At 40.5% G+C, this 15,321-nt stretch overlaps 3 protein-coding genes across 7 annotated transcripts in view; 2 read left to right on the plus strand and 1 right to left on the minus strand.

Moving 5' to 3' along the window:
- Positions 1-753: 753 nt before the first annotated feature.
- LOC114133627 (SAM domain-containing protein SAMSN-1) lies at positions 754-6,188 on the plus strand. The gene is made up of 8 exons (XM_027999677.1): positions 754-927; positions 1,660-1,740; positions 1,976-2,104; positions 2,506-2,623; positions 2,703-2,854; positions 2,935-3,156; positions 4,670-4,817; positions 5,713-6,188. The coding sequence occupies exons 1-8, from the start codon at positions 871-873 to the stop codon at positions 5,865-5,867; spliced, it is 1,062 nt and encodes a 353-aa protein (XP_027855478.1). The 5' UTR covers positions 754-870; the 3' UTR covers positions 5,868-6,188.
- Positions 6,189-7,403: 1,215 nt separating this feature from the next.
- On the plus strand, positions 7,404-12,546 carry hspa13 (heat shock protein 70 family, member 13). Its single transcript, XM_028045477.1, has 5 exons — positions 7,404-7,428; positions 7,529-7,869; positions 8,807-9,020; positions 9,157-9,324; positions 10,828-12,546. Exons 1-5 carry the CDS (start codon positions 7,404-7,406, stop codon positions 11,406-11,408), a joined length of 1,329 nt encoding a protein of 442 aa, XP_027901278.1. The 3' UTR covers positions 11,409-12,546.
- Positions 12,547-13,165: 619 nt separating this feature from the next.
- The window catches only part of gdpd5b (glycerophosphodiester phosphodiesterase domain containing 5b), a 36,664-nt gene continuing 34,508 nt past the window's right edge, over positions 13,166-15,321 (minus strand). For 3 of the 5 annotated variants that reach the window (XM_028045475.1, XM_028045474.1, XM_028045476.1), the window contains 2 exons: positions 14,853-14,965; positions 13,166-14,270 (listed from right to left, as the gene is read on the minus strand). In XM_028045475.1, coding sequence (XP_027901276.1) covers positions 14,188-14,270; positions 14,853-14,965 — 196 coding nt within the window. In that variant the 3' untranslated portion in view covers positions 13,166-14,187. Of the gene's footprint in view, positions 14,271-14,371; positions 14,662-14,852; positions 14,966-15,321 lie in introns of all 5 variants that reach the window. The other 2 variants (XR_003599093.1, XR_003599094.1) reach the window with 1 other exon arrangement.

Consider the following 15,321-nt stretch of genomic DNA (forward strand, 5'->3'; position numbering starts at 1 on the left):
AGTGATCATGTTCCCCAGGAAGGCCTTCAGGCTGGTTATGTTATTATTTTGAACCAAACAACTAATATCAGGATTGTATGTGTAATCTTTTTTCAAGGTAGGATATGCAGCTTGCTTTAAAGTTAGTAGCCCAGAGAAACCGGAAAGTGTTTCGACACAGCAAAGTTGCCACTTTGAGCTGTTTCTGTGTCATACCTAAGCGCTTCCTCTAAATTTCTCACCCCACGTTAAGAAATGACTTATTACTCCAGCATCATTTACCATCACCCACTTCCCCATTGTTGTTTTAAAAAAGGAAGAAAATTCTTTAGGAAGAAAAATAATTTTTGCACATTTTCTGTTGTATTGTTTTTTTTATTTTTTGCTGAAATGAGACTGGTTGGTATGTATTGGCAGTGAGGGAATAATCGCATTATACCACAACACGACCAACAGTGGTTACGTGACTGACTTTTACTTAGTGAAATTACTGGCCCAACTCTGTGGATTAACCACAGCAACACAACACTGGTAGCTGATGTGACACAAGCTCATTCTCATTAAGTTGCCTGAGATAATATAAAAAAAAAACAAACAAACACTGCAATTAGAAACCCTAAACTGAGCTGTTCCTGGAAGTGGCTGAAAGTGGGTTTTTTTTTTTTTTTCTTCAAGGCCACAAAATGCACACTTAAGCATTTGTGTTTTTCCCTTTGAAAGCAAGAAACAGTCAATTGCCTCACATCCTGTGTTTTGTGAGGAAGTGGCCCAGTCAGCTCGTCAGACAGTCAGCCTGAGCGTTAGTTAACACATCACTGTCAGATCAGTGAGGTACAGGCAAGAAAAGAGCAGCAACTGGCCAAAACAGCAAGAAAATTCACATAGCTGAAAATGTTACAAAGAGCAGCGTCTAATGTGTCAGACAAAACAAGGAGCAACAAACCAAAGGTAGGTTAACAAACTATACATAACTAATGCTGGTGGGACAATTTAATCCTTTAAATTAACTTTGCATCATGTTATTCTTGTCCTAATGAATCAAACTTACATGAAATTGCCCCTGTTTTCTAGTTTAAAATATGCAAAAAATAAGAGATTTATTCAAACACTGGAATTAAAAATGACAGTAAAAACAATTTTTTTGTTCATGAAAATTGCTGGCAGAGAGCCTCACAAATCTAAGCAGTTTCTGCTACATTAACTCAATCTCCCCTACGGCTGTCTAGGAGCACAGAGCTCATATTTAACCAGGATTTCCAAAGGATTAATCATTTATATAATTATTTTTGGTGCTCTGCACAGGGGATGATGTGTGTGTGAGGGTTTGGGGGGTTAGGTTTGGGAGAGATTATGATGACTTTTAGTTTTATGAAAAATTGGGAGTGCCAGAGAAAAGCAAGCTGTGAGTTCACGTCCAGTTCTGTGGGGATATAGTAGTGTCATTTAAATCTGCCAGTGCTGTTTCATGGAAACATGTAGATAAATGAAAATGATGAAAAAAGGGTGAAAGGTTGATATGTTTACTCATGTATTTTTGCAAAAGAATTGATGCTTTTGTGTCTTTGCCATAAAATAACCCAGATTCCTCAGTCTTTTGTTAGCAGAGAGTGACGGGAAATTTACCCACAAACTGTTCAAGTAAAGTAAGAGGACGTTGTTTTTTTTTGTTGTCTCTTTTAGCGTTCCACAAGCTTTGGCAGGTTTGAGGGACTCAGACATCACTCATCACATGCCAAAATAGAGGAAAATGGGACAACTATGGTTGGTGGACAAGTTTGTTTTTTGTGCATTCATGTATTGTAACAAAAATCAATTCCATGTTCCAAAACCTTTGTCTTGTGGATACGCTTGAGTGCTCATATTTGCACAACTTTGAAAATGTGCATTGAAATTGGATTTTAACTGAAAAAAATATGCATTTTAATGTAAATTTATGGAGCAGAAAAACAAGTGGTTTACTTAATTCCACCTTTCTGTCCACCATTAATCTCTTCAGCTCAGAGAAGAGTGCGACAGTCCAGATCCCGGCAGATCAGCTGGACTCAGCAAAAAGATGAAAGAGATCTCGCTGACCATGAGGAGAAAGATGGGCAAAAAGCACGCCAAGTCTCTTTCAGAGGAAACAGTGAGTCATTTTTAAGATGCTTTCTTCACTAACCGGGATAAATCTCTTGACTTTGCATGACTATCAGTTCAGCTGACACAGATAACCAAAACCCCCTTTGTACCTGTCACAGCATTTACTGCAGCCCTGAGCTCTTCCTTTATCACATTCATCTAACACAAACCCACATCCTCACACATGACGCTGGCCTGAGCAACAATACAATTCTGCTTTATACTTTGACCTGTCAAGAATAATAAAAAAACCCATCTTCCTGCAGTTTCATACTTTGCTGTCATACAGATTCAGAGATGCAAAACCTTGAAAGTTTAGTATTTCCATCTTTACTGTATATTTTAGCTTACTCTCATGTTCTTGTTGATTATTATTCTAATTTTGTTTTGCCTTTGTATGTGATCCAGGGGGGTGACACAGACAAAGACCCAGAAGCAGAGACGGAGAGCAGCCCAGCGGTTGAGAAAAGCTCTGCAAAGACGAGCAACTCCTTGGACAGTCTTTACAGCGGCCAGAGCTCCTCCAGTGAGTGTTTACATCCGATCCATGCACAGTGAAGTGTAAGAACTAGAGCTGTGTATTTATGATTTGTTTACCGGTTCAGGTGGCGTCACCAGCGAGTCCAACGGTTCCAGTCAGAGAGACAGCCTGAAGCTGGAGGAGGACGGCTCCTACCAGGGTCAGTTCTGCGGCCGGGCTCGGGTCCACACCGATTTCGTTCCCAGTCCTTACGACACAGACTCACTGAAACTGAAGGTAACTTCCAGCAACCTGTCCTACTAGTAATAGAGACTTGGACAAAAAATAACTTTTCAACCTTCAATTGGATTTTATAGGTTGGCGACATCATCCACATCATCAGGAAGCCTCCGATGGGCATCTGGACTGGCATGCTCAACAACAAAGTTGGCAACTTTAAGTTTATCTACGTGAATGTCTTGGCAGAGGAGAAGGAGAAAGAAGAAGAGGAGGAAAGTCCAAAGATCAGAGAGCAGAAGCTGTGCAAGAGGCCCAGACCTAAAACGCTGCTGGAGTTACTGGAGCGGCTGAACCTGGAGGTGAGGACAGGATCCAGGAAAAATCCAAGCATTTTTGTCAAGTTAGAAATTTAAACGAGAACTTTTCAGTGGTCAGTCAGATTCAAAACTGGATCTCGCAATTCCTGCTTAGTAACTTTCAATATCATTTAATATCCTGCAGTAAAATTTTGTTAGCCTCTTCATTAAATATAATTCCAGATTTCTTTGACCCTGAGATTGAATCTTTAACTCTGAGAGAGGCTGAGATCAAAACAGACTTACACTATAGTAAAACAACTCCAGTCCTTAGAACATCATTACTATACATTATTTTATGAACCTTCATGCCTTTGTCATGTTAACACCGCACAGTTATTTACAGAGTCTACAGGCATTTACAGATGTCTGATTAAATGTCAGGAATAAAACAACCTAGCTGTTATCTAGCTTTAGCTATTTTTTGCTAAGATCAAAGCAGACTAATTCTATCTTAGAACAATGAATGCTGAATATTGTCCTGCTACTTTATGAACCTTTAGATGAGGGATCTACAACTCAAATCTTCGAGTGCCGCTGTTTGGGAACTTTTGGATGCATCCATGCTCCAACACTCCTGAACTTTCTGATTTCCCAAAGAGGTAACTCAGCCATTTGGTTCAGGTGTGTTGAAAAAGAGATGAATACAGAAGTTGTGGGACAGTGGCACTTGAGGAATGAAGTTGCAGACCCCTGCTTGATACCAAAGACACATTTACAGTATAATGGGTGGATCAGAATAACACCAATGATCTTCCTATGTGAAACACATTCCTATGTGAAAAGTTCATTTTTGAGAAATGAACTTGAAAAGGATTTCTAGACAGCAAAAATCACACAGTCACTTTCCACGTACTGAGAACAGAGCATGCAAAACATTTCAAGACAATCAGTATTTACAGCAAAAAAATAAATAAATATATGGTGCTTTGAGAGAAATGTATTTTAGTTATCTTTACTTTGACCTACTTTCTTTAGAGATCAGAAATACTTTTCATGTTCCATTCTCAGAATGTGTTTAACAGTGAGATCATTGGTGTTGCCACGTCTGCATCCTTCATTTCCTGTCTGAATACCAACTAACTGTGATGAAAGGTCCATAAAATAAGGGGGGAATTTTTGTGATTATAGTTGATTTTAGACAGCATATGTCTGCTTTTGGTCAATGCTAGCTGCCTAATTGCTAGCAGTTTCTGTTATTCTGTACTGTAGAGAGGTCTACAGTATAAGTCTGTAGACTGCTATTTAAAGTCTCTGTCAATAATTATCCATTTCAAACACGATGAAGGTTTAAGCTTTATAAAACAGTGATCGCATATAGTGTTGAGAGGTTTTTGAGATTAGACATCCTTATATTAGAAGTCCAGGTTAGTTTAACCCTCTCGAACTAGCTATTACCTTGAGCCTTCTGGATTTACACTAAAATGCAAAGAGAGTTATTGTCTGCTGTGAGATGAAAGCAACTTATAACTTAACCTCGCTTTAAAAATCCCTCTAATGAATTGTTTTGCTTCAGGAATACGCCTCTGCCCTGTTGCTGAATGGCTACCAGACAGTGGAGGACCTGCTGCACCTACAGGAGAAACACCTGATAGAGCTGAACGTCAAGGACCCCGAGCACAGGCGGAAGCTGCTCGCTGCCGCCGACTTCCGCTATGTAGAAGGTCAGCAGCATCCTGAGCAATCATCCTCTCTGTATGACCCAATCTTAAGAAAACAAACCAAGTTACAGAACAGAATCAGCACTAGGTTGATCTATTTTAGCCATTGCAGAGACTTTCTCATTACCTTAGAAACTGTTTCAGGATAAGAACTGAAACAATAGTTTGTTTTGTTTTAACCTGTAGCTGAAACCATTGCCTCTGCCTGCGTGTCACTATGCACTTACGGCTCACCAGTGATTTCCTGTCAGTCAGATAGAAATTGCTCGCCAGGACAGAAGACATTCTTGTAATCTGACATCTCTAACCAGGAGGGCTGGTTGTGACGTAGCTCTGAATGAAAACAAAACTTGCACTCGCTTGTGCTTCAGAGAACTGTGACATCCACTAGTGGGGGTTGTGCTGCATCCGGCAACTCAGAGAAAATGTGATTGAGAAGCCACTGATTGTTGTTTATTTGTTTGGGTGATAGCGTGAGCCCCAACAGATGGCAGCTGCTGCAGCAGCGGCCCTGCCAAGCCTGTTGACGTGGCTGAGACAGCACTAATTTAATCAAGCTGCGCTCCATTAGGTTAGTGCTGTGGTCAGGGGGATTAGGAGCGTCTGACAAACCACAGAACTGAGGAATGGTCCCTGCTTGTAGAGGGGGAAAAAAGAAAGGAGACGGTGATCTGATGCATTCATTTGCCTATCAAAAAAAGCTACCACTGCACTTGCAGGCAACTTTTACTCATGAAGTAACGTGTTCCTGTAGCAGAAATCAAAAGATATATTAGAGATTAACGATTAGTTTCCATTGACTTGCCACAGATGTTATCCTCTTCTATGTACGCAGAAGCCCTTATCTCTCAACACATTTTTTTTTTTTTATCAAATTTGTTTTTCTTTGCGGTTGCAGGTGATGACACGAGCAATACAGAGGAGCACAGATCTTCCCACGGCCAGCAGGAGGAAGACAGCGATTGTCCCAGAGACTCAGGTTGCTTCATCCCGTCTGAGTGTTCGGACACTAAGGAGGACACAGAGCACGTCGCAGACACAGCGGAGGCGTGAGGCGCTTGGCTTATCAGAAGGATTCTGAGAAATTTGGAATATAAAGTCACACTTTTTTCCATTAATTCTGATGAAAAAAAAAATCTAAAACATGTAATGTTTACACCTTGTGTTCTGACCTGGAGCCTGTATAATGTGGGAGCGCTTTAAAAGATGAATGAAGAGGGGATTACAGTACAGATGTTCAAAGTGTAATCTCATCCTTGTGTTGCATTATGAAAGTAAAGTTTTCTTGATGTCAAAGAAGTTACGGTTTTTTGAAATTAAGTCAGTTATATTTATTGCATTCCAAATGATCCAGTGTTTTTGCCTGTAATTGTTTTAAGCCTTTATTTGTCACAGATGAATCACTTTTATATTTTCCATCACACCCAGGCCCAGCTCAGCCCTCTGGATTCAGTCCTTCTTTCCTCTGAATGTGGTGGTTCTGGTGAATGTGTCTGGCTGATGGTCTATATTACACACTGTACATAATAGATGTATTATTTTGAGCATGAGTTTGAATGAGATTGTTTGTTTGTGTATTTGTAAAACATTAAACCCTATGCTAAGTACATATGTATTTATCTGTTTTCACAACCTTTTGTAAATAAATCAATAAAACATATTCAGTTATATTTTAGCCTTCATTTATTTCACCTTGAACTTTGTTTTTGATTTTTATCCACAATTAATAGTAGTAGAGTGCAAGTTATAGTAACAGTATGTAACATTTTATCCAGCTTAATGATAATTTCACGGACTTATTATTCAGTAATAATTGCTGCATTGCTGCATTTAATGGTAAAAATGAAATCGGATTCCGATTTCGATTATTGGATTTCCACCTTAAAATGCAAAAGTTTCCCAGTTACTTGAACAAGATTCTTCCAGCGTGACTGTTACGTCATCTATAAAATATTTTAAATTAAGAGATTTTGTTTGCTAGTAAAAGTGACACTACTATACAAACAACTTATTTTCTAGAATTTCAAAGCCTCCTTTTCCCCACTTTTCTTTAAGTAAAAGCTTCGGCTTTACCAGCTGCTTGTTTCGCCCGTTTGTCGCTTACTTAAGTCGTTTGATATCCAACTTTACTACTTCTACTACTACTACTACTACTACTATACTGATAATATACAATAATAATAATGTATTTTGGGATTTACCACCTTAATTGACTAAGTTTACATCTTTAGAAATTAAAGTCGAACATTAAAACGGTATGCACTGAGTTGAAATGTTCATATCCGATGTTTTGTGAATGCAACACATGACGCGAACTTTCAATGTCTCTAGATGATTGGCTGAGAGCGCGTATAACGTCACGAGCTTTGCCTTCTCACTACTGCTGATGGAAGTCGTAGTCAGTAGCTATCATGAGCTGAGCTACGCTCCTTATGTGTGGTAATAACTGTAAACTACATTACCCATAATCAACAGCGAGCAGTAAAATGTTGACGTGTATTTTAGTTCAGTTGGTCCAGTTGTGAGAACCGCTGTTTCCATTTTAGAGACATTTTAGGACTTTGCTGTAAGGTCCAGGTGTTTGTGACAATGTCCGGGGAGATTTCTATGATCGGTAAGTCTAATAATTAACAGCTTTTTAAGCTACAACTCATTAGAGGCTCGGCTTCTTGTCCCACCTGTGATTAATACCCGTTTCGATTTCGTTGCCGCAGGTTCGGTGATCCTGGCCCTGTTTCTGGCTGGGTATCTGGGACAGCAGTACTTGCCTCCCCCGAAACCCAAAGTGATCGGCCTGGACCTGGGCACCACTTTCTGCTCGGTGGGAGTCTTCCTCCCGGGCAGCGGGGAGGTGGAGGTGATCGAAGATGAGGAGGGGAGGAAGAGCATCCCTAGCGCGGTTTCGTTCACCAGCACTGCGGTGCTAGCCGGGTACGAAGCCATGGATGTGGCGGACAGCAACCCTCAGAACACCGTATACGACGCCAAGAGGTTCATTGGGAAGATATTTGAGTCGGATGTCCTGGAGCAGGAGAGCGCCAGGTACCCGTTCCAGGTGGGTCAAGCTGGGGCTCGTTACAAGTGGGGGAAGCTTGGGTTACTGTATTTGCTGGCAAAGTACATGAACCTTAACAGCTGTTAGTCCTTTTAAAATATATCAATGCATACATTGATTTATAATAAAGTTTAAAAATTGTTAAAGTGTAGAGATTGAAGGGGACACAGCAAACATGTGGAAGATGTTCTGGTCAGGTGAGGCAAAGCTTCAAGTTTTTAGCCGATATGCAAAAAGCTATGCGAGACAAAACCGATGCATCCTCCTGGACACACCGTCCTGTATTTAAAAAACGACAGTGGCAGCATCATAATGTGGGAAGGCTTTTTCTTTTTTTAGCTACATACTGTATATGTACAGTATGTATGTATTTTTTGAAGGTTTAGAAAAAAGCACAGCAAACTTCTATGTTCTGGGCTGCTTTGTGTTGGTTTACCTCATAAAATCTCAATAGTTAAAGTTTATTCCCCCTTCCTATATTTTATCGAACAATGTGACATGTAAACTCAACCTTTCCTTTCTTTTTGTGTAGATAGTGAGCCCTGGGGTTTGTGTGTTTTTCTTTATTATTATTATTTTTGGGGTGGGGAGAGGGACGGCATTGTGTTAATTTTTTTTTCTTCTTCTTCTCTTTTTTCATGTTCTTTTCTTGTATGTTTATATAGCAGAAAATTCTAATAAAAATATTTTGGGAAAAAAAAATAGTTAAAGTTTATAGCTTTGACTTGAGAAAATCTGAAAAAGTTCAATTGGTCATGAATATTTTTGAAACCGATTGTAATTATCAAATAAATTCAGTTTAAAGCTGTCCAAAACAGCTCAGTGTTGCTCCTGTCATCATTCAGATAATTTTAGTTCGAACAGCTTCTGCTTTTGCATTTTCCTTCCTTTCTAAAAGCTTTCTTTTCCCTCCTCTGTCCCGCACTTTGTCCTCCAGGTGGTAAACAACAATGGAAGTGCAGAGTTTGTGATCTCCACCAACCGCACCTTCACCGTGAGCCCAGAGTTCATCGGCTCCAGGCTGCTGATGAGGTTAAAGAAGATGGCTGAGCGACAGCTGGGCGTGCCCATCCAGAAGGCCGTCATCTCGGTGCCCGCAGAGTTCGACGAGCGACAGAGGAACTACACGGTCCGCGCCGCAAACCTCGCAGGTCAGGTGATCAGAAGGACAGTTTAAAGCCACACAAGGCGCCTGATGTTGCTCTGTTCCTAAAGTGTCTAGTTGTGTAATCTTCAGGCTTATTGTGGCCTAATTGTAATACTGACTGTCTAGTCGTGGTTTGACAGGTTTGGAGGTCTTGCGTGTGATCAACGAGCCGACGGCTGCGGCCATGGCCTACGGCCTGCACAAAGTGGACGTGTTCAATGTGCTGGTGGTGGACCTGGGGGGAGGGACTCTGGATGTGTCTCTGCTCAATAAACAGGGAGGCATGTTTCTCACCAGGGCAATGGCAGGTAATTGGTTACAGCTTTTCTAATCAACTGTACAGCATGTAAAATTAATGCAATACTGTGAAAAAAAACATTGCATGAATGCTAAACACTCTATGATGTACAGTACAGACCAAAAGTTTGGACACACCTTTCTAATTCAATGGGTTTTCTTTATTTTCATGACTATTTATAAGGCAAGAAATCCCACTTATTAACCTGACAGGGCACACCTATGAAGTGAAAACCATTTCAGGTGACTACCTCTTGAAGCTCATCAAGAAAATGCAGAGTGTGTGCAAAGCAGTAATCACAGCAAAAGGTTGCTACTTTGAAGAAACTAGAATATAAGGGGTATTTTCAGTTGTTTTACACTTTGTTGTTTAGTGCATATTTCCACATGTGTTATTCATAGTTTTGATGCCTTCAGTGTGAATCTACAATGTCAATAGTCATGAAAATAAAGGAAACTCATTGAATTAGAAGGTGTGTCCAAACTTTTGGTCTGTACTGTAGCTTATTTTTTTTCATACCTACCTGCTTCACGATTGATAGATTTTGTTAAGAGAAAAACTCTCCTTACCTACCTGGTTGTGTGTGGAAAAGTAATCGCCCTCTTTGTTAAATCATATTTTAACTATTTTATCCACATTGAATTCAGTTTCACAAGTTCAACCCAGGACTTTTTACTGCCAGCGCTGTAGAATCAACACATCACTTTAAGAGAGCTTACAACATGAAATGGGCTAAAAGATTTCATAAAGCACTGATTGAAAGAAATTCAGTAACAGATGAGAATCAAAATCATTGACTATGTAGCCATTTCTGTTGTTTTTGGGAATCCAGTCGACCACTAAGAGCCGTTATTCACAAATGGAGAAATGTGGAACAATGGAGGCCATTTACAAACCATTTTATACAATGTGATGAATTCCTGTTATTTCTTATGGCTCAATAACATATTCATCTGTGTAATTGATGAATAAGCCCATTAATCAACTACATTTTTATATGCTAAAGTTATAAAAATTGGGTGATTTTATTTTTCTTCTTTTTTGTTAAATCGGGTGTTTTGGGTGTGGCACAATTTTCAAAGCATTCAATTTTGTCGTATTTTAGTTTACCTTCTCCCTGCTGTGTAGAATATTATGACAAAGCCTTATTAAGAACAGTAATAAATTATGTCATATATTAGTAAATTGAAATTGGATTCTCTGTTGCTCTATCTCCAAAGTGTGCTGCTGGAAAAGTTTTAAAAGTCACCTTGGAAATGCTTGAAAAATGCTTGAATTTTATGGTGGGGAAAAAATTTACAAACTTTATTTTTACTCAAGTTTGTCCTTTATCATTTAGTAATTATCTGACACACGAGGGGAAAAACTAAGTCGGTAAAATCTGTAAGACACATTAAAAATAAATGTTTTATTTTCACAAAAGTGTGGAAATAAGGTGCAATACCACTTTATTTTCCTTGTAGAATCACTATGAAATAATAAATATATGATTTTTTAATAACGTCATTTGCAGGTAATAACAAGCTGGGAGGTCAGGACTTCAGCCAGAGGTTGTTGCAGTACACCAGCGAGCGAGTCCGGCAGCAGTTCGGCGTCGCCCCTGTCCTCAAGGAGGACATCCACCGTCTCCGACAGGCTGTGGAAGCCGCCAAGCTCAACCTCACCCTCCACCCCAGCGCCTTAATCTCCGTTCCCCTCCACCTTCACGCGTACGATGGCTCCGTGTCCCCAGAGGGTCCCGCTCCTCCTCCGGTTCACTTCCAAGTGGAGGTCAGTCGCCAGCTGTTTGAAGAGCTCAACCAGGACCTCTTCCTGAAGATCCTGGTCCCAGTGAAGACGGTGCTGGCCGAGGGCCACCTGCAGAAAGAGGACGTGGACGAGATCGTTCTGGTGGGAGGCTCCACCAGGATACCGCGCATCAGGAAGCTGATCAGCGAGTACTTTGGGAAGGATCCCAACACGTCGGTGGACCCCGACCTGGCTGTGGTCACGGGCGTGGCCATCCAGGCCGGCATCATGGGCGGCTCCTGGCCGCTGCAGGTGAGCGCCATAGAAATCCCCAACAGACACCTTCGTAAGACGAACTTCAGCTGATCCTGAATCTGGAGGAGGGAGGCTGCTGGTTCCTGTTCCTGTCCACCGCGACGCTTCTGGTGGTTGGAGAGAAATGGCCGACGCAAGGAGCTTCATGTTTCTGTCTGCAAGCCAAACGTGTTTCTTCTTGAACTTTCTGTTTCCTCCCTGAGTGAGAAATGTGTCAGTGACAAACAAAATGTGTTGAAACACATTTCCTGTGTAGGTGAGTTAAAGACATGCTTGCGTTTATTGCACACTCGGCTTCAGCAGTAACAACCTGTTTAGATGTGTTCACTGCTCTGTAGCAGGAAGTATTATGACCATTCAGGAAGCAGTTTATTTAAACTTTGAAGACTAGCCAGAAGATTTTTCATCTATTTATTTATTTATTCTTGTTGCATTTCTCTCAGTGTGTGTGTGTGTGTTTTCAATGGACTTTTGCTCTTCCATCTGCAAGCTGACACACTGCGTGTTGGTGTTTTTTTCAGAAAGCTGCTAATCTGTGTGAAAGCCTCGCTCCATGTTAGCGCTTCTCATACCGCTGGTTTACTGCAAATCACCGGAACCTAAAATATGGCGGTACGCTTAGTTCATTTAAAGTTTCTCTGCAGAGGGGACTACTTCCCTCACAACTCAAGTGTTCCAATGAGGTCCAGACTTTTCAGGTAACAAATGAGGGATTGTCCCAGAATGCTCTCTGTTTTAGTGCCATGGTTTATTTTGCCGCTAAGTAAAGTAGAAAAGACACACTTGATGCACTTTGACTCATACTTGTTGGCTAACTCTTCTTCTTTTGTGCAATAACACACTGTAAACACATCAGCTTGGTGTTGGACTGTCTGCTTTGGCAGCTGAAGCTCAGTTCTGACAGTCCAACAGAGGGACCAAAGTGTTGTTCATCAGTGCCTTGTTTGTATAATATTGTTAAATGCAGAATGTTTAACAGACATTTTTGTGAAGTTATGTCTAATCTCCACCTGTGTTTAATGTATCTTTTTACAAACCAGATTTGAGCTTTTCTGCCTGTGTAGAAGGCCTCAGCCATGACCTCAGAAATCACCCAACATTCCTTCTGTAAAACATCACAGCGTTGTATCTTTTGCCAAACTTAATTTGTAAAAAGAAAAAAAAAAAAAGTATAACCTGAATTCATGTTGAATAAGCTTCTGTATAGAAACTGTAAAGATCACACACGCCCTTGTATACGAGACCTAAGATTTATTTTTGTACTGGAAGTTCAGGATCAAACTGAAGTTACTTGATAAAGAAGGGAAACTGCTGTGACTCGCTGCTTTTCCACATTAAAATGTCATTCCTCATCAAGTCTAATGGCCTTTTCTCAAAAACCTCAACCATATTGTAACCCATGCAATCCTTATCACACACTGGCAGCCCTTTGCTCACCTTCCAACCTCAAAGGTGAACATTAAGTTAAGATAAATGTCATTTATCCAACTTTAATTCTAGGAGTGTGATGCAGTGTTACCAGTCTGTATAGATGTACTGAAATGTTTGTCCAATCAAAATATAAGTATTTCCAGACTTTATTTCCAATCCAACCATGTTTTTTCTTCCTAAATTCTTAGGTTCTTTTCTCATCAAAACATTTTTGTATCCCCTTATGGAAAGATTGGAGGTTTTATTCACAATAAATGCAAAATTGTGCATCCTATTTTTGCTTTAAAAAATAGATACAGCCTATAACTTTATCAGGCCTCTGAGCGGATGTGAACCACTCACTCAAACCATGACAATAAAACCAAGGGTCGATAATATAACTTAATTTAAGTCAAGATTTTCTTTACTTAGAACATTTCATGGAACTGGCATCATTTGGAGATCATTTGTGGAACAATCAGAATGAATGTTATTCTGTCGCATCGCAGCACTCAAACTAAAATATACAATGAAAAAAAGGCGACTGGTTTCCCAGTATGTTCTGCTTGTTTAACATGTAATATCCCTTCAACCAGCTTCACTTTATTTTCCAGTACAGTATTTACACCAGGCGTCACATGCAATACGTTTCCCAACATGAAAATACCAAAGAATGACAGCAAATCAAAGGCCAGCCTGTTCATCTTAATGATTAAAGTGTCACATTGTCAATAAGTTATCCTTATGATTACACATTCATCATAACACTGCACACAAGGTAAAAAAAATATACCCAGTCAGAATCCATACATTATATTGAACACATTACAAAAGGAAACACGAACAATTAACCAAGAAAAAGCAAATCTTAACCCTAGAAACCATTTTTCACCAGTTCTGGTTTTACTGGGAGCACTGCTCACACAAAGTCCAGAAGTTTCCAACACTTGGATCCAGTGATCAGAAGTACGCCAGGCGGGGAGTATCAAAATACTTTACATGCACCGTGTGAACATGGGGGAGAAGGCAAAATGTCTGTAAACAGTTTTATCTCTTTAAATATAAATATTAATTTTATGAACTACAGCAGAGACTGCAGGCAGGAGCATCATGCTGCCATAACATTTACAGATCCTAATATAATAACTGTTTTTGGAAACTTAGCTTTAACTAAAAAAAAAAAAAATGATGGGGAGCCCCTGAACATTTAGATATTAGATAATCATCAGATTCAGCTTAAAACAAGTGAGTGTAGTCTTGTGCAATAAATGTAAAGTCAGTGAGGAGAAACAGAAACAGTATTTACAGAGCGTACAGAGAGCAGCGGGGCGTTTCCAGCAGCTCAGGAGGCTGAGAGTTCTCGTTAACAGGAATGACGCTTCCTGCGTCACCACAGCAAGCAGACAGACGGAGCAGGAAATCACTGGCTGATACTCTGATTGGTGTAGGAGTCAAAGCATTGCTCTTCATACAGCTCCTCAGCACTGCCACCGTTCCTCACCTCTAGAGGGCGACAGAGGATAACAAAAAAAAAAAAGTCAGCGTTCATTAACTCCTGCAACTTTCTTAACTCCTACTTGCATTTACTCGCTCCATAGACTTACTTTTGCTCCCCAGGGCTACAGGTTGTCTAGACAAACTGGTCTATAAGATCTCCTACTCTATGTCCCAGTAGGAGGCTTATGGGGGAAGATGAGTGCGAAGAGATGGAATGGTGGATGGATGGATGAGGGGGAAAAGGGGCAAAGTAGGCAGAGGTTTAATGAGCGATGAGGAAATGTTTGGTGGAAAGGGGAGACAGTCACTGCTTGCGGAGAGAATGGACGAGGTAGGATGGTCAGGAGGCGATACGTCACACAAAGGATGCTGACGGGGAGCCATTACTGAGGCTGAGCTTTAACATGGAAGAGAGCAAGGAGAGCAGCGACAACAGTCACAAACACGCACATGCAGGTTGACAGGGGTTCCAACTGATTTGGTACTGGTGAGGTTAAGAATTTAAATGTTTTTTGGGGGGGGAATCAGTTCAGGAACCCAAATCAACAAGTAAGCAAGTATTTTTCAGGCCAGCAGCAGGAATCCTACCGGAGAAGATCAGTTTCTCCTTCATGACGTTGATGTCTCGACTGGACGTCCTGACCGCCGCGCTCAGCATGATCTGTTCAGGATTGTAGCTGCGTATGCCGCTCATTCGATACCTGCACGGGTCACAAAGTTTGGTCAGAAATCACACAGAAGTTTGGTTTCAACTCCAAGTGATTTGCTTCCTCTTCTTGCAAAATGAACATGAGGGAAATGCTTCGGGCTGGAACGAGTAAATATTCTAATTAATCTCTTAAATAATTCCTAAATTTTTGTTCAGGTTTGGCTGTGAGATTTTGTTCTTGGAAAAAGTTCTCTGGTGTCTGTGAACATGTCTGTTAAACATGATGGTGGATTAAAGTATTATCTTTATCTCATATCATAATTTGTTTGATGATCTGAGATATGAAGGTTGATAAAAACACAAGAAATTTCTCACAGGGGTAAATTCTATGATGAAACACCCATATTT

The sequence above is a fragment of the Xiphophorus couchianus genome, chromosome 18 (genome assembly GCF_001444195.1).
Source record: "Xiphophorus couchianus chromosome 18, X_couchianus-1.0, whole genome shotgun sequence".
In the NCBI taxonomy this organism is placed as follows: domain Eukaryota; kingdom Metazoa; phylum Chordata; class Actinopteri; order Cyprinodontiformes; family Poeciliidae; genus Xiphophorus; species Xiphophorus couchianus.